Raw genomic sequence first — 18,508 nt, forward strand, 5'->3', positions numbered from 1 at the left:
GTAGGAGCCCCGCAGAGCCCGCGCTCCCCAATTTCTGGTGCCCCCCCCCAAGCGGTCCTGGGTGAGGTCCCCGAGCGCCTACAGGGCCGCAGGGGGTCTGCTTTGGGTCCCCTCCCCGTGCATGGTGGGGGCAGAGGTGACCCCCTTTGGTTTGGGCTGGTAAAACCCCCTCTCCCGAGCCATTTCCCACGGGGGGGACGCGACCTGGGTGTGCAGCACGCGGGGTGGGGGCTGTGAGCACTTCTCCCTCCTCTTGGGGAGGGCGCAGAGCCCAGCACCCCGGCCCCATCCTGCACACAGCACCGGGGACCCCACTCCCAGCCCCAGCGGGCTGAGGCCGGAGCAGTTTGTGTCGCCCAACAGCCCTCAAATAACAGGTAAAATGCTCAAGTTTGGGGTGACCTGGTGGTGCTGGAAGGGATCCCACTGCCAGAGGTGATATTTTGGCAGCGGAGCAGAGATTTGGGGTTTCCCAGCTCAGCTGCCCAAATGGGCAGCCCCACACCCCCAGCACGGAGAGCCCCTGATCCCCTGGGGGTGTTTGGGTACAGCTCCGTGTGCTTGACCCCAAACCCCCCTCCCGCAGCCCCTAACCCCCTGTTTTTCTCCCTCAGGCCCGGAGGCAGCCAACACCAACGTGCGGCAGCCGTGGCAGCGCTGCCCGTGCCAGGGCTCAGCCCGGGGGGGGCACGCACCCCCCCACCACACGCAGAGGGACCCGGGCACCACCACCTCCACCCCTGGGCTGTAGCGGAACCGATTATTTTGGAAAGAAAAGATGAAAACCTCGTATTCCCCTCCCTGTCCCGCTGGAAGGACGGGGTGGCCGCAGCTGGGAGCGCAGAGGAGGGGGGGGCAAGAGCTGTGTCACCTCGCAGCCCCCCCCATCAGCACCTTGCTGTCCAGGTCCCCCTCCTGCCCCACATGTGGGGATGGGGTCACCCTAAAAAGAGGGTCCTGGGGCACGGCCACAGGGGGACGATGGCAGGAGGGTGCCCACAGGATAAGGACAAGCGGCGGCAGTGACATCCTCAGTGCACGAGCCGGTGACCTCCGTGGGGGGCTGGCCCCCCCCTGGTTTGGTGGCCCGTCCCCGTGCTGTGGGACGTCCCCACCGGTGCACTGGCGGTGATGGCACTGCCCCTCCCCGGCCCCCCGCACCCCCTTTTCTCCTCCCGGGCAGCATGCGAGCTCCAGGAGGTGGCTTGTCCCCAGGGCTGGAGGGGGGGTGGCAGGGACCCGGTCCCCATTGTCACCAGCGCCCCGGGGCACCCCCAGTTTCCCCTCACCGTCTTCCGCCCCGCTGCGAGCTCGGGGCTCGGGGCTGTGCCCTCTGTCTGGAACAAGTGCCAAAAGTGTCACCCCTGCCACCCCCTCCCGCTCTGCGTGTCCCTCACACTCGGTAGCAGGGGCTGGACGAGGCTGGGGGAGCTGCCCCCCATCCCTCCATCCCCATCCCTCTGTCCCCATCCCTCCGCCACTGGGCTGGCAGCGTTAGTGGGGTTTGCTCAGGGGGACGGGCGCTCAGGGACCCGTGGGGCAGGGCTGCAGCCCCAGACCTCATGGGGCCGCTGGCAGAGGCCAGGCTCCGCGCTGAGGAGCACCAGGGTCCATCAAAACCCCCCTCGGGGACCAGCACCCCACAACGCAGGGAGCTTTGCCCCTCTCCTTTCAGGAGGAAACCGCACTTCAGAGCTACGTTAGGGCAAAAAGGTGGGTTCTGGAAGGGAAAAAAAAAAGCCCTTTAGGGGCGTTCCTGCCCCCTGGCTGCCCATATGCTTAGGGAAAATGAGGGAGATGCTCTGGGGTGTCCCCCTTTCCTCGCAGGGCAGCCCCCCCCGTTCCAGCCATGCACCCGTCAGGGCTTGAAGGAAGGAAACCAGACTGCTGCTTACGGCTCTGCTTCGAGCATGTTTCGGGTTTTCGGAGTATGTTTAATAAAGGGAATCTTACGTCGACAAGGCGTCCCGAATCGCTTTGGGGCTGCGGGGCGAGCACAGTCTGGGTGCTTGGGGCTCAGTGGGGGCAAGCCCTTCTCCATCACCCCGGTACCACCCCGCAATCAGCCCAGCTGCTTCAAATGTCCCTACAAATGTCCTCAGCAACCCCCCGACCCCAATTTCCTGACCCCCTCCAAGCTCTGCCAGCCTGGCTGGGCTGGAGAAGGCACAAAACACAAACCCCATAGGGGAAGAGACGGGGCTGGTGGCTTTGGGGTGGGCGAGGGCAAGGCCAGAGGGACCCTTCCTGGAGAGGAAGGGGGAGATGGGGGCACCGAGAGCAGGGTGAGGGGTCCCGCCAGGGGATGGGATAGGAGAATCCAGCCCTAAAATGCTTCCCCATGGGACCGCTCAGGAAACCCCACAGTGGGCTAAGGGCCGGCTGTCCCCCACTCTTGCTGCCTTAGGAGGGTTTTTTTGCAGGGGAAGGTCCCGCTGCGGAGAGAGCTGCTGTAAAAGGGTAGAAACCAGCTGGATTTGGGGCTCTTTCTGGGATTGGGCTGTAAAAAAATGGCAATGAACCCTTCCAGGCGGGCAGCCCCTTCCCCTGTGGGGCAGGGTAACGCATGGGGCTTAATCCTCCCGCAACCGGTCCTGTGCTAAAGGACAGCCTTTGGGGTGCTGTGGGGGGTCAGGGGCACCTGTAGGGTGTTAATCACGTTAATTAATTAAGGGCAGAGCCCATCCTGTAAGGGGGAATCTGGCAGCCCCCCGTTCCCCTAAAGCTTGTTCTTAGGGCACGGGCGAGGAGGAAAGCGCTGGGTTTACTCTCTCTGGGGACACAGACAGGAAGGAAAGGGCTGGGTTCGCCCCACACAGACCCCGCAGAGGGCTGGGGCGCGGGGTTGAGGTTTTGGGGTGCTTGTGGTGCTTTTTGGGACCATATTTGACTGTTTGGGACCCTATTTGACTGTTTGGGACCCCATTTGGCTGTTTGGGGCCCCATTTGCCCGTGCGAGGCCCCATTCGGGCCCAAAGCCGTGCCCCGCACCCCCCCCTTTGTGGGGGCTCACCCCCAGACCCCAAAACCCCTGGATTTCAGCCCAAACCCCTCAGGGCCGCCCCCTCCCCCTCAGGGCCGCAGGCTCCCCCCCTTCCATCTCCATGGCAACGCGAGAGCCAATGGCGAGGCTCGAAGCTGTTTACGGGGCGGGGCGTCGCCATGGCAACGCGCGAAGCCTCTCGGAGCCGCTACTTAATGGCCGCCCCGCGGCCGCCGGCAAATCACGGCGGGCAGCGCCCGGGGCGTCATTTACCCAAAAACGGGGGAAATTAAACCAAAATTAACCCCCGCCGCCACCCGCACGCCCCTTCTCCGGCTGCCCGCAAGTCCGGGGGTGCTTGGTTGGTTTCTTTTTGGCACCTCTTTTTTTTTTTAAGTATTTTTTTCCTATTTTAAAAATATTTTTAAATATTTTTATACATTTTTTTGATTTTTAAGTTTTTTTTCTTTAAATTCCAGAAGCTTCCTGCGCGCTCCCGTCAAGTTTGGGAGCGGGGGGACGTCGCTGGGACGGGGTAAGGCGGTATTTTGGGGTGGGCGCGGGATGGTCCCGAGGGGTGGCAGCGCCCAGGGGATCCCATAACTGCGGCCTTTGGGGACGGCTCATTTTGGGGTGGGACGTTTATTTCCCATTATTATTCCCCCTCATCCTCCCCGAAGTGAAGGGCTTTGGGATTTCCCCTCCCAGAGTTTGCAGGGCCAGGCCGCGGGACACGGGGAGGGGGCATCCCAAAGGGCTCTCCCTGCCCTGAGCCCCTTTTTTGGGGGGGATAATCCTGGTTTTGGGGAGCGGGATGGGGTTTTTGGGTCCCCCCCAGCTGTTACAGCCGCTCCGTTTGAACGGTGGAACTCGGAACCCGCAGCTCCAACCCCACGGGTGCCGTCCCCACAGGGCTCGGGGGCTCTCCGGCGGCCCTACAGCCGGGCTGGGGGGCTGGACACCGACCCCACAACGATCACCCCAGCCTGACCCCCCCCCTGCTGGCCCTAAGGGTGTTTTTGGGGTGGGTTCGTGTTCCCTGCAGGAGATTTTAGGGGTGTGAGGTGGAGGGAACAGCAAACTGCCGAGGGAAGTCGGTAGCAGGGGGGAGCTTGAAGGGGGCTTAGTGGCACTTAGGGTGCTGAGGTTTTAGGTTTTGGTCCCATTAGGGCAAAGTGGGACAAAAAGGGGACAAAAGGGGTGGGTGAGCCCTTGGGGAGAATCATCCCTGTCCCTTGGGGGGAAGCTTCCTCATTTTGTGGGACTGCAAAGCTGGGTTGTGTTTGGTCATGGGGATTTTTTGGTTGTTTTTTTGGGGGTTTGTTTCCTTATTTTCCCATTTTCTCCCGGCCTGGTGGGCATCACCAGCACACGGGGTCTGAGAGCTGGCAGGGTGCAACCCTTTAACGGAATTCCCCCAAAATTCAGGGCTCCCCTAACCCCCAGCAGGGAGGGAGGCATCACGGTGGCGGCGGTGGCTCCACCACGCGTCCCCCCCCCGGGTGGCCGGCTATCACCCTCGGGGCTTGACCCCCTCCCCGTTCCCTTTATAGGATCGGCCCCGTCCCTTCCCTCCAGCCGCTCCCCGTGGATGCTGGAGCTGCCGGGGCGCCCGGCCATGGCTGAGGGGTGGCTGAGCCTGCGGGCGGCCGAGACCCGAGGCCAGGAAGGCGGCGGCGGCGGCATGGGCGACTCGAGCAACCTGGACGACAGCCTGACCAGCCTGCAGTGGCTGCAGGAATTCTCCATCATCAACGCCAACGTGGGCAAGTCGTCCTCCTGCCCCAGCGGCCCCGACCCTCACGATTACCACCGCCTCCCCGCTTTCGCCGCCCCCTGCTCGCCCCTGGCTGCCGACCCGGCTTGTATGGGGATGCCCCACACCCCCGGGAAGCCCACCTCGTCCTCCACCTCGCGGACGGCCCCCCCGGTTGGGGGCATGCAGCCCCCCGCCGAGGACATCGACTACAAGAGCAACCCCCACGTCAAGCCGCCCTACTCCTACGCCACCCTCATCTGCATGGCCATGGAGGCCAGCAAGAAGACCAAAATCACCCTCTCGGCCATCTACAAGTGGATTACCGATAATTTCTGCTATTTCCGACACGCCGACCCCACCTGGCAGGTGGGTGCCTCGTGGGGGGGGCCTGCAGACCCCATTTGGGGGGTGCTGGGTGTGTGGGGTGGAGGCGCTGGGGATAATCCTCGGTGTAAAGGGGAGCTTGCTCCTGGGGAGGTTGTGCTTAGCTCGGGTTTCCCCGGGGATGGAGACACCCCAAATTCCAGCCCCGTGCTTGGAGAGGGAGGAAGGATGGAGAGAAGGAGCCTCGGGCTCGGGCACGCAGGGATGATGCAGCCACGAGGGCGGCAGAGGGAAGGAGCCATTACGGGGCAGAGCCCAGGGCCATTTTAGGATCGGGGAGGCGCGTGCGAGGCGTCTGCCCTCAGCTCCACCTTTCGGGGGCCCTGGTGGCTCCCCTCGGGGCTTGGCACGTGGGAAATTGCTGAATCGAGCGTCCCCGTCCCCGAGGAGAGGGATGGAGGTGCTGCTTGCTGGGCAAATCCCTCGCTGGGGAGGCTTAGAGGAGAAACGCCGCCGCGGGTGTTGGAGGCCCCATCGCTGTGCTGAGCTGGGGAGGCCTCAGGGGGAGGCTGCTGTCCCCCAGCTTGCACAAACCCGGCCCCAGGGGTAGGGGACAGCCCGAAGCCAGGGGCTTTTCCCTGCTCGGTGCCCTCTCTCCCCAGGCGAGGTCTCCACGAGGTTTTTAGGATGCAGCGGGGCGGCTCGCCCCTCTCCTCGGGTCATTCCCAGCCGCAACCCACAGCACAACGCCCGTCACAGCCTCCTCAGGCAGGAGGCTCTCCAGAATCCCCAAAACCCATCCCAAAGAAGGGAGCCCCCATCCTTCTTTGGGGCCGCGTGGGACCTGCATCCTCCCTTAGGATCTGGACCCCCTGGGTTGCACAGCAGAAGCTCCCTGATGGCATTGCAGGGGTCGGGGCACAGCCACGGGGTGCACGGGGACCCCTCGTCCCCACGCTGTCCTCAGGGGGACCCCAGGGACGGGGGGCACAGGGTTCCAGCAACCGGGAGCCCTCAGGGACGGCCGCTTTACTGGTGGGTCTGGGAGCCTTTTGGGGGGAGGAGTGGTGTGCCAGCATGTTGGCTTTCTCCTGTGAACTCACGGCCGGCTAATCACCGTGTTTTTAATTAAATGTGTTTATTAAAAAAAGAAAAAAAAGCAGGGTTTTCAATCCCTCTCTGCAGACATGCAGGGGGCTCACGGGATTGTTGCGGGGAGGAATGATAAATATGTTAACTGGCTGGGGAATAACGGAGGGCAGCCCAGGCTGAATGAAATTTGGGGAGGGGAGGGGAGACAGCAGAGAATTCAGCTTGCAAGGCTCTGACCCTTGTAAAATTTCATTAAACTGTAAACTTGGAATCGCCGCAGCCTGCAACGTTCGCAGGGATGTCTGCGGTTCCTGCTTCTTCTTTCCTTTTTTTTTTTTTTTTTTTTTTCCCCCTTTCTTTTTTTTTTTCCTTCCTTTTTTCTCTCCGAGGCTGTGTTCTCATCCACTATCCCAATTCCCGTATGTGAAGACAGCCTGGAAAGGTCATGCCACCCGTACTCCGGGGGGAGATGGATCTATTCCTGTGGGAGCTGAGTGCTTTGGAGAGGAGCCAACGCACCCGAGGAGCTTCAGCCCAGAGCAGGGTTTTGTTGTGTGTGTGTGCGTGTTTTTCAACAGCTCTGAGCATTCAAGCCTTGTTTTTTCCTACTCGGCACTACGGATTATGGATGAATAAGCATAAAGATATCCAGGCAACATTTAAAAAAAAAAAAAAAAAAAGAAAAAGAACCCAACCCTCTACCATATCCAATCTCTTAATACAGTCTTGGCTTTGTGGAGTCCGACGCTGTGTTATTTACCCAATAACTGAGTTTCCTTTCTGATTATTCACATCACTCTAGGCACATTCAGGGCTTCAGAACAGCTCGACGGGAGCAGAAACTCCTCTTTTTTGTCTTTTTTTTTTTTTTTTTCCTCCCTCCAGCTACTCTGAGCCGTGGCTGATGAAGATGTGGAGACTTCACACCAGGCTTCCTGGGCCAGGAGGGACCTCTGGGGGCAGATAGCCCGGGCGAGCTCCGGCTGTGCACGGGGCTGCAGTGGGATAGCCAAGGGCCCCTTTGGCTTCACCCAGCTCCTTTGTGTCAGCCTGGCCGCAGGGAGGCACGGTGGCTGGTTTGGGGAGAAATATTCCCCCCTTGCTGCTAGCAATCAGCTCGGGAGAACTGGGGGATGCGTGGAAGGATGGTGCTGTGCCCCACGGTGCTGCCATGCATCGCCTCTTGCAACGTGGCTGTGGCCATGGCGGTGTGAAGGCTTCCTCCTTATCTGCTGTGCAGGACCTGAGCTCCTGCAGCAGGTCTGGCTGGTTTCTCCCAGTGCTCTGCATCATCCAAAGCCCCATGGCCCAGGTGCACAGCCAAGGAGAGGTTCCCAAACGCTCCCCGTTGGTTGGCAAGTCCTAGCTCGAACCCTTAACTCCAGCTGCTTCTGGATGAGAGGCAGGAAAACTGCGCTGGTGGCCTGGGGCAGGGGAGTTTCTGCTGGGCACGTAGCCTGGGATGCTTTCACGTTGCCATTTCTGCCTTCTTTTCTCCCCAAAGCTGCCTGCCGCCGACGTGCCTTCCCACCCGGCTCCCCAGCGGGTAGGTGCTGCGGCAGGAGGCAGGCGCTCAACCCCGCTCTCTCTTCTCTTTTGGGTCTAGAACTCCATCCGGCACAACCTCTCCTTGAACAAGTGCTTCATCAAGGTGCCTCGGGAGAAGGACGAGCCGGGGAAAGGCGGCTTTTGGAAGATCGACCCCCAGTACGCCGACCGGCTGATGAACGGCGCCTTCAAGAAACGGAGGATGCCCCCGGTGCAGATCCACCCGGCCTTCACCGGCAGAGCCCAGCAAGAAGCGCGCTGCGGCGCCGGCCCCGTGGCTTCCACCTGGACCAACGGCAACGTCCTCAACGTCAACGTGGAGTCCCAGCAGCTGCTGAAGGAGTTCGAAGAAGTCACCGGCGACCAGAACTGGAACCCGGCGGACGGGAAGGCGGGCCACAAGCGCAAGCAGCCCCTGCCCAAGCGTACGGCCAAGTCGTCCCGGCTCTCCAACCCTGCCTTGCTCACCCAGGAGGAGCAGACCGAGCTGGGGTCGCTGAAGGGCGACTTTGACTGGGAGGCCATCTTCGACACCAACTTGAACGGAGACTTCTCCACTTTTGAGGACCTGGAGCTCACGCCTCCCATCAGCCCCATCAGGCGCGACGTGGACTTGACGGTGCAGGGGCGCCACCTCGACTGTCCCCAGGAGTGGTGCACCACCGCTGGGCACGAGCAGGTCCTCAGCGAATCCAGCCAGAACAACCTGGACTTTGACGAGACCTTCATGGCCACTTCTTTCCTGCAGCACCCCTGGGACGAAGGCAGGAACGATTACCTCTCCGGCTCGGTCGGCGTGGAGCAGTTGTTTGAGCTCAGCGACACCTCTTTGCCTGCAGACGTGAACGACTGGAGCAGTGTGGGATCCTTTTTATAAGCGGCCACCTGAAGGACTCAGCCAAGCCCACAGAGACCTTAGCAGGGTGCTCCCCCTGTGCTGCTGGAACTTGCAAGGGGGACAAGATTTTCGAGAGGCAGAGACATCCACAGCAACTTCTGTAGCTTCACCGTAGGGTTATTCGCAGCCAGGCCGGCGGGGGGTGGGTGGCAAGGAGGGGAAGCAGGGGGGGAATGACACAAGAAGGCAGAAATCGCTTGAAATACTTTTAAAGGACACACCAGAAGCCTGTGGTCCATGAGTTCGCTCAAGAAAGGGATATAGCAGTACTTATTTTTTTACTTTTTAAAGAAAGAAATGTGAATGACTTCTTTTTTCCGTGGAAATGGACATGGCACGCACTCCTCCTGGGCTAAAGGAGAGCACCTGCTAAACGGATCCGAGAGAGGAGATTCCTGGCGGCTTAGGAACTCGATAGACTACGTGCAATTTCCTCACCCCTTCTTCTCTCCGTTTGTCTCTTTCTTTCTGTCCAGGGTAGTTTGTAGGTGTAAGGTGATAATTAGCTAGCAGGCGAATAGAGGTCCCTGTTGGATTCTCCGAGTTCAACCTCCCTCCTGAATTGTGCCTAGGGAAAAAGAAAAGGTCTGTAAAGTCAGATGCAAATCAGCAAATCTGTCTCTGTAGATGTTTTTATATAATCTATTATATATTATATATTCAAAGAAACCTATATTTTTAGCATTAGAATGTCTTTTCAGAGGGGATAGGGGAAATGCAGTTTGGGGGTTGTTTTGTATTTTTGCTGAGTACAAGCTCGCGTTCGTCACTCTGCAAACCAAGACCGCAGCGTCCCGCATGTCTGCTTCGCACCGGGGAGGCTCCCTGCAGCAGCAATTTCGGTCAGGATCCAGGATTCGGCCACGGCAGGAGAGGAGCAGAGGGGACTGGGTCGCTCCCAGAAGTGACTTTTATATTTTTTACACCCAAAATCCTCACCGCTGTTGCCCAAGGGTCTAGACCAGAATAAACCTTCCCTGTGTTTCAGCATCACCGCTGTTCCCAGTGCCCGTGGAGGAGCTCCAGGCAAAGTTGAGACACGGGGGGAGCGGAGCCAAACTGTGCTGAAACTCGACTTGAAGCTCTCGGGAACTGGATTCTTCACCTTCCCTTCGCTGTAGGAGATTTGGGTGATGGTAGCTGCTAGGTAGGAGTAAGGAAAAGCTGTAGTGTTGGTGGTGTGTCTTTAGACTTGCTGAAAAATGGAAGATTGCAACCAAAAAAAAAAAAAAGAAAATCTTTAACAAAAGCACTTAGGACTTTCGATGTGAGCAACCTAACTTAGCGGGAATATAGCTGTAGCATAAGAGTCAATAAACCAGCCTTAAAAATAAAATTAAAAACACCCTTGGAGTAATTTGCACTCAAATTTTCGCACGCGGTGCCGCTTGAGGGGGCATCAGGCACCAAAGGTTGGAGCTGCAGTGATGGGAGCACCAGTCCTGCGTGGGACAGGCTGGTGGCACCCCTGGATGTGGACGGGGGGGGGACTGCTGGGGGTTTCACCTGGCAGATCCCCCCCAGGACCTGACCCAATCGCTCTGTGAGCCCAACAACTTCAGCTCATGGAAGCGGGGCTGGGGTTGGGGCCAGCAGCTGAAGCCCCCTGAGATACCACCAACCAGCCAGGGGTGGTGTCCCTGGGGTGGGGGGCAAGGGCTGTGTCTCAGAGGGGCTTTGGGGGCAGTGTAGATGCATATACCAGTACTGGTGCTAGTTGTTATTATTTTTTTTTTTTTAATGTTTTCCTGTTTTTTTTGGCCTCCAGACTGCTGCTGAAGAATTGCAAAGATACGTGTATACTTTAACCATTTTTTCACTGAAAGTAATTTTAAGACTTTTTTTTTTTTAAAAAAAAAAAAAAAAAGGGGAGAAGGGAAAAAAAAAAAAAGACTTTTGGTTTCTTGTTTTCCTCTAGCACAGCCTGGCTCTGTCTGAGGCTCTCCTGTGAAGAAAAAGGGTATCTCGTTGTCACAGCCCAGCCCAGTACCCAGTGAGAGCAGTGTGGGTGCTCTCAGCCCTGTCCATGGGAGCTCAGCAATTCCCCAGGGGGAAACTGAGGCACGAACCACCCGATGCATGGCACGTGTTACACACCATCTATGGGGCACAAGGGTGGCTGTGCCTGGCGTCCCAGGTGCTGAGAGCTGCCCTTGAGCATCATTCCCTGCTCCTGGGGGTGACGGTGTGGGTGCCTGGCACTGTTTTCTCTCCTGCTCGTGCCCTGTCCCCACCTCACCCTGCAGAAACACAAGCGGGTTGGGAGCCCTCCTGGGTGCGGGGCGGCGAGAGGAGCTGCACAAAAGCCTCAGGAATAGCTGAGCCCTCGTGAGACCAATTATGCCGAGGAGCTGTTGGGCTCTGTGAGGGCAGGGAAGCAAAGCAGCGGCAGCAAAGCGAGCCTGCATGCAAGTGGGGAGCAGGAGGCTCAGTGAGGGCAATGGGGTGCCAGGCTGGCTGCGGGACCAGGGCTCAGTGTAATGCCAGGTGGGCTGGGGGTATCCATGCCCACATCCATAAGGCAGTGATGCTGCTGGGGGAGATGGGAGGAAGGGGCTGGAAGGGGTTTCTGGCCATGTGTGGGGCATCCTCGGGGCAGAGATGTCCCCTCCGGACCCTGCATCAGGCTCATCCAGCTCGGCGCTTCAGCTGGACCCGCTCCAGGCCATCACAGCCCTCAGGCCCTACCACCCCCATGGTGATCTGCTGGATCCCCAAGAGCAGGGCTGCCTGTTAGCTCGGTGGTGGTCACAGCTGCTCTCAATCCAGCCAGTCTCAACCCAAAATAAAGGCTGGGCTCACTGCTGCAGGTGGCTTTAGTGTGTGCTGGAAGGTTGGGATGCAGCCCTCTGGATGAGGTAGGGTTGTCCTTGGGCTTTGATGCCTTTGGGGGCTTCTAGGGGCAAATCTTGGCTCTCCTTTCCCACTGGGAACCCCAAAAGGCAATGGGGAATTGGGGGGCAGTCAGGCATTGGAATGGGCCCCGTGGGGAGGTGGTGGAGTCCCCATCCCTGGGGGGATATTTAGGGGCATGTGGATGTGGCACTAAGGGACGTGGCTTAGCAATGGGATTTGGGTGCTCAGGTTGATGGTTGGGTTTGGTGATCTCGGGGGTCTTTTCCAGCCTAGATGTTTCCCCGATTCTGTGCCTAAACCCCAGCAGTGGCTCTTCCTCCTCTCCGTTCCCCTTTGGCAGCCATTTCCCCCACACGAACGGGGTTAGCGGCAGCGCTGGGAAAAGCTGGCAGCCCCCTCGCTTCTCTGCTTTGCTGTGTTTTACTGGCCACAACCACATAGTTTCTGCTTCAACCCCCTGCAAAAAGCTGAGCCCTGTCGGGGGGGGGGGGGACAACCAACAAGAGATTTGTGCCAGGAAAAAACATTCCTCCCTGCCCGAGCCAGCCCAGGGCTGTAAAGCGAAAAAGGGCGAATACAAAGGAGGCACCAGGCGAGGCCTGGAACAACCTCGTTTTGTTCCGCGCCTGAAAGCAACACAACAAACTTGGACGTGGATGTCTTTGTTGTTTTTATTCCCCCCCCTCACGATGAGGGGGTGGCTGGCACTGGGGTTTCGGCAACAGGCCGGGGCCTAGGCCTGGGCCTGGGCTGCGGCGCGGCCACGCCGGGGGCACCGGGCTCGGCCTGCCCGGGCTTGCCGAGCTGGGAAGTGCCCGGTTCCTTCCTCCTGCCCCATCCCAGCGGTGTTGTGAAACCCACAGCGGCCATCCCGTTATTAGTTATCGCTCCCGTTCCCCCTCAGCCGTCACCCTCCCCGGATGGGCAAACATTGACGCCTCCAACCAACCTCCCCGTTCGCAGAGGGGGGAAGAAATATCCACATAAGCCCTTCTTTTCTCTCCTTTTCTTGCCCCGTCTTTCTTTCTCCTCCATTGAGTGCAGGGCTGGCACGGAGCCATTCTGGCAACAGCCGGCTTTCACTTGCTAATCATCCCAAATATTGAAAATCAACGCCTAGAATAAACAGCTCAAAGATTGGGGCCATCTCTGCTCGGCTTGGAAATGCTAATCTCGCCGCCTTTTGTTTTCCTTGTGTGGGTTTGGTGCTGTTTTGGAGGAGGTCACAGCTCATGGTTTCTTCCCCTACCCCCAGATTTATTTTTATTATTATTATTTTCTCCTCATCGTGAAAAATTCAGCCCGCTTTCACTTCCCGGGCTGGGATGGGGCCGGAGCGGCAGGGGGGAGAAGGGGGAGGCAGGATGGAGGAGGGTAAAGGAATGGATTCGCCTTGCATAGCAATGAACAAACCTCCAAAGTTTGGGGGGAAAAAAGAAAAACCCAGGTTCCTAAACGTGCTCACGTGGGTGAGAGATCTCGTGGGAACGGCTTTGGGCAGGGCTGGGAGGACCCTGCGTGGGACACGGGATGGGGATGGCAGCAGGGAAAATGGATCAGCCTGGTCCCAAGTCTGGGGACAGCTTGGGGACTCCTGTGACACTGGTTTTGGAGGGGTTTGTACCCAAGGGGATGGAGGTGTTGGAGCAACACCCAGCCTGGCTGAATGCTGGGGAAGCTGTGAGGGGGTCGGACCCAGCGTTTTTTTCCTGGAGGGTTTGGGCTGGATGCAAACACCTTCCTGCTCCAAGCTTCCCAGTCCGTGGTGTCCCCAGAGCTCCGAGAAATGCAGCTCGGAAAGCAGAGAGGGGCAAAGCTCCTTTTTTGCTCTTCCAGCCATGGCCTTGTGCTGCCTTTAGAGCCCAGCAGGACCCGTGGCACTCACACGGCTTGGACAACTGGCTCAGCAGCCATGGGGAAACTGAGGCAGGGCGAGGAGGTGCCTCGACACGGACCTGAACCCAAACCCCACTGTCGGGTACAAAGCCCCCAGTGGGGAAAGCAGAGCCCCCTGCAGCTCTGCCTCTGTGTTCATCGTGCCCACCCCAGTCCTGCTCCTCTTCCCTGCCGTGGAAGCTGCTTTAGGTCCCGTTGGGGTTTTGCAGGGCACGGGGCTCTGCTGGGGGCCGTTCCTACCCCAAAGCAATGCTTGGGCAGCACTTTGGGAACATGCTTCTGTCCTCATATTTTCAGTCGTATTGCACAGAGCAGGTGCACCTGCCGGTGCCCCAGAGCCCCCCCAGCAAACCTCCCCTCCGTCACCTGCCTCCCTGCGTGCCCCAGGGTGCCTGGGAGGGTCAGGGGCTGCTGCCAGCAGCCGTTCCCCGCCGCAGGGCCAGCACAATGCTCCGGCAGGCTGGGGCTTGCCCTGTGGCGGGGGGAGCGCCGTGCAACGGCCCCTGCGTGAGTGCTGTCACGAGGAGATGCGAGGCATGCTGCCCCTTCCTCCTCCTCCTCCTCTTCCTCCTCTTCTTCTTCTTCCCCGCTGTGCCTCCGACGTGTGCCCGGGTGGGTGGCTGCGTCCCCACGGGGCTCCTCCAGCCCAGCCCGCGCTGTCCCTGCGGGAAAGCAGGGGGGACACATCCAGCACCCCCCCCACGGCGGGGCTGAGCTGCAGGGAAGTGCCAGCCTCGCCTCCTCCTTTGGGAAACCACGTCACGCCGAGGTCGAAACTTGGCCGCTTGGCAAACAAGCGCTGGGGCCGCGGGGATTTCTTTACAAAGCCTTTGTTTATTTTATTTTTTTTTTTCCCCCTCTCCAGGTGATTTATTTCCAGGTTCGGAGCGTTAGGGTCATCCCACGTCCTGAGATTATTTTATTATTTTCAGGATGGCGAGACGCTTGTTTTAGAAACCCAAAGCAAACCCATGGGTGCTGCTGCAGGGGCAAGCAGGTGATTTTAGGGTCACCGTGGGGATAAGCCCCAAACAGGCAGGGCTTACGGATGGGGCCATGCTGGGCAGCGTGGGGACGCTGGGTGCGGATCCCCCGGGATGCTCCCATCCCATGTGCGGGGCTGGAGGCAGGAGGACGCGGGGGCACCACGAGCGGCGGGCGTTAACCTAGAAATCGCCAAGAATTTGGCCTGGCAGCGTGCTGGTGGGCAGCGTGCCAGCCTGGCGGCCGAGGGAGGCATGGCTCCGCTCCCACATGGTGCTCGGTTTCCCTGTGCGCGGCGGGGAGAGGTGCCTGCCATCTGCCCGGGGAGCTCCGGCAGCTTTCGGACCTTTCCTGTGCTGTCGGGATGCTGGGGTGTGCGTGTGTGTGTGTGTGCGCCCAGCCCGTGTGGGTGCTGATTTCCAGCTGGGGAGAGCAGAACAGGCGGCGGTGGGGACGCAGTGCTGCATCCCGCAGCTTTTGGTTCCGAGACACATTAACGAGCAGGAATGTGCAAACATCCAAAGGTCGGTGGCGAGGCAGCTGTCGCAGCCCCTGGGAAAGCAGCGGGCGAAGGCAGGACCCCGAGAGGGATGACAGGGGAGGGTCCCCTGGGTACGGGGCTCCTCCAACCCCCACCGATTGCTGTCCCCTTGGCCTGTCCGGGTGTCTCCTCGCCACCCTGGGGTCGCCAAGCACATTCCTGCTGGGGGGACGGGTCCAGCTGCAGCCCCTCGCCTCCTCCCCAGCCCCAGCACGTTGCCCGCTGCCGACCCGCACGGCAAACACCCCCCTGCCTCCCCCAGCAACGTGGCCGAGAGAGAAAAATGAGCATCGTCCCCAGGCTGGCCCCAGCCCCTGGAACACGGTGCCTGCAGCTCCCCTGCTCTGGGGCTGATGCTCCTGGTGTGTGCACAGCTCCCTGCCCCAAAAGAAACCCCGTAGGAAGCTCAGCTCCTGATCGAAGGAGAGGAAAGGTTTGGGCGTGAGCGGGGTGGCATCGTGGTGGTCTCTGTGTGCCAGCAACTCAGTGCCCCGAGGGGCTTGGCTGGAGGAGGGGGGGCTGTGCCTTGTCCCACCCCCTCCCACGGCCCTTCATGGTGGGAGAACTCAGCAAACAGCAATGGGGGAACCTCATTAATCCTGACTGGTTACAAAAAGCCCTTCAGAGCTGGCTGCACGGGCGGTTATCAGAGCACCAGGGAGGTTTTCCCAGCAGGACCTTAATTCCCTCGGCAAATAAACCCAGAGGGGGGGAGCCCAGCCTGTGTCTGCCGTGGGGCTGGGGCAGCGGGTGAGGACCTGGAGGACTTTTGGGGCCAGCCCTCAAGGGGCTGATCCCCACCACCCTGCTCCTGCAGCGAGCCGAGGAGCTCTGCTCCCTTCTTTTGCTTTGTGTTTTTTTTTTTTTTTTTTTTTTTAATTTATTTATTTATCTTTTTAGGGACTTGGCATCAGCCAACTGCTCGAGCGCTGTTTTGGGGCTATCACTGCCGTGCTGCACCCTTCCCTTGGGGTAGCCCAGTCCTTCCCAGTGCCATACTGGCCGGACTGGGGAGCCGCAGGAGCCCAACACCGGCCCCTCTCCCACGTGGACCCGCTTTTCCAGCACGCTGAGCATCTCTAAGGCAGGTCACTGATCAAAGGGAAGCTGGTAGGGCTTGAGATAACAGCGGGGAGGTGAGGTCCTTTGGGTTCACTTCCCTTGTTCCTTCAAGTTCACGGGCATCCTAAGAGTGGCGGTGCGTGCCCGGGTGCTGTCTGAACACGCTCGTGCTCTTTTTTGGTGCCTCTCCCGTCCTAACCCCACCTGGAAGGGAAAGTGGGGGACTTCTCGGCCAGCTCCTGGCTTTTCTGGATGAAGATTAACCTGGCTAAAGATTAATCGCCTTTTCAATCTGGCTGACCCACAGGGAGACGTAAGAGGCTGTGTCTGGGGAGGAGGCGATGGCAGTGCCACCAGGAGCGGTGTTCCCATGCGTCCCTGTGGCCCGGGTCACCCCGTGGGGGCATCCGGGACGCCCCTCAGCCCATAATGAACATTTTGTAATTTTATGTTCATCCCGGCTCCTCCACGCTCTGCTCTCTCTCCTCTCTCACATCAAATGCAAAGCGCCTTGGGAGGCTCCTGGCTGCATTAACCTTGTTTTCCCCTCACCGCAGCATGGGGAATAACAGGTCACTTCCATGTCCCCTCTGTCCCCTCCATGCAGGAGGTGGATTAATCCCATCCGTGGGAGGAGGGTACGAGTGTAATTCATTTTGCAACAAAATTATTATTATTTTTTTAAACAGGAACTCTTCCTGGGATGAACGACAGTGCAGAGGGCAGAAAGTCCTCACTTTGAGAGCTGTTATCAATTGAATTCACCCAAATCTTGCCAAGGTTACACCTTCTGTGCAATAACTCTTGCCACTGTGAAGGCAGCTGGCACAAATTTGGGTCTGGGGGGGCATTTGGGTCTCTCCAGTTGCTTGGTGCCAGCCCCTGAGTGTGCAAAGCAAAGCTGGCCGCCTCCTGCCTCAGTTTCCCCCGGTGCCCATCAGGTCCGGCCTCCTTTCCCCAGCATTTTGGGAGACCCAAACACCCCACGGCTGGAGAGAAACGGCCGGCACGGCCCTGCTTCCTCGTGCCTGTGGTGGCCAAAGCTCCCGTTGCCGAACGACGGGGCCGTGACGTCGGTCGAACCCAGGGTCCCAACACCCTGAAGGGCTCTGCTGGCATCCCCTGCCTTGCTTTTCACAGCAGCACAGCCAGCTTTGCAAACCAGCCTCATTAACTCTTTAATTAGCGCATCGCAGCCCCAACCAAACATCCCACCGGCGAAGCGACGCCGGCTCGGCCGTACCCCTGCCGACGGTGACGGCCTCCCGGGGAGAAAAAAGGGGGCTTTTTCTCTCCCCTCCTCCCCAGGGGGAGGAAGCGAGGGGCGAAGCAGCATTCCTGCGGCCACCAGCGGGTCACCGTGGCTGCCTCGAAGCGGTCGCTGGCGGGCCGGGAGCTTGGCGGCGCGGGAAGGAGCCAGGAGCAGCGGGAAGGCGGCCGCGGCGGCGGGCTGGGGCTGTCCCGCTGCTGGCTGCCCCCGCTGCAGGTCCCGGCGTGCCGGTGTCAGCACACGCTCAGGCTTATTCCGCTTCTGCTCCCTCTTCCTCCTTTGAACAGAAATGCCCCCTGCCGCTGCGGCTCTTGGCGGTTGGGCTGCGAGCCTCGGCTGTGGCACTGCACGTTTATTTTTCACGGGCACCTGCATTTTCTACATTTTTTTGGCAGCCGGGCTTTCCTGGTGCATGCGTTACACCCCAGCTGGAATGTGGCCCGGGTGCATCTAGCCCAGCTCCCCCTCTTTGCTCATTCATCCCATGAGGGGGTGAGGGACCTTTCTGTTTGTTTTTTCTTTTTTTTTTCTTTTTTTTTTTTTTTTCAGGAGCTATTTTAAATCCAGAGGAGCAGCACGTCAGGGGCATGTCACAGTTCTCGTGTCCCCACACCTCCAGCACTGGAGCTCACAGGGGTGGATGACACTGGTGGGGATGATCGTTCCCTGGGCTCAGGGCGAGAGAGATTTCCTTTTGGCTCTGGTTTCCCCTTGAAGAGTGGGGTGAGCAATAGCAGAACGGGTAAGGATTACTGTATAAAAAAAATAATAATAATTAAAAAAAAAAAAGAGATGGCTCTGCTATACAGCAATAAAATCCTTCCCAACCTTGCCAGCTCAGCAGGGAAAAGCATGAGAAGCATCGGGTGCTCAGCCCGGAGGGGGAGCTAGCTTGTCTCTTCGCATTCACAGGACACAATCCCCTCTAGCAGATGTCCCCATAAAACCTGGGTGGGCAGCCACGGCCGGGCGATGTCACATCCAGAAAATACAGCGCTCTGCCTGCGCATTGCCCTTCGCGGCGGCCAGGGCCAGCGCACAGCTGTTTGCAGCATGATAAGGTAGGTTATGAAATGTGCCAAAGTTGTTGAACAAAAGGGGCCCGTTGGGCTGTTTCAGCTCCTTTCCAGAGCCCGGGGTGGGCTGACAAGGGGAAGATGGATGGGAACACGGCGGGCCCTTCACGCGGCAGGAGGCTGCCCTTGCCTCGGAGCAGCACAAGGCAGGGAGGCCGGGGCTGTCTGCAGTGGTAACATCAGCTCTCACCCTAGGCTGGACGTGTTTTTTGAGGCTGG

General features: G+C 59.2%; 1 protein-coding gene across 1 annotated transcript; it reads left to right on the plus strand.

Annotated features, from left to right (window-relative positions):
- Positions 1–4,574: 4,574 nt before the first annotated feature.
- FOXJ1 (forkhead box J1) lies at positions 4,575–8,583 on the plus strand (the record flags this gene model as incomplete). Its single annotated transcript, XM_084298537.1, has 2 exons — positions 4,575–5,108; positions 7,765–8,583. 2 exons carry the CDS (start codon positions 4,575–4,577, stop codon positions 8,581–8,583), a joined length of 1,353 nt encoding a protein of 450 aa, XP_084154663.1.
- Between the last annotated feature and the right edge of the window lie 9,925 nt (positions 8,584–18,508).

This window comes from Netta rufina (genome assembly GCF_964035555.1).
Source record: "Netta rufina genome assembly, chromosome: 19".
Lineage (NCBI taxonomy): Eukaryota > Metazoa > Chordata > Aves > Anseriformes > Anatidae > Netta > Netta rufina.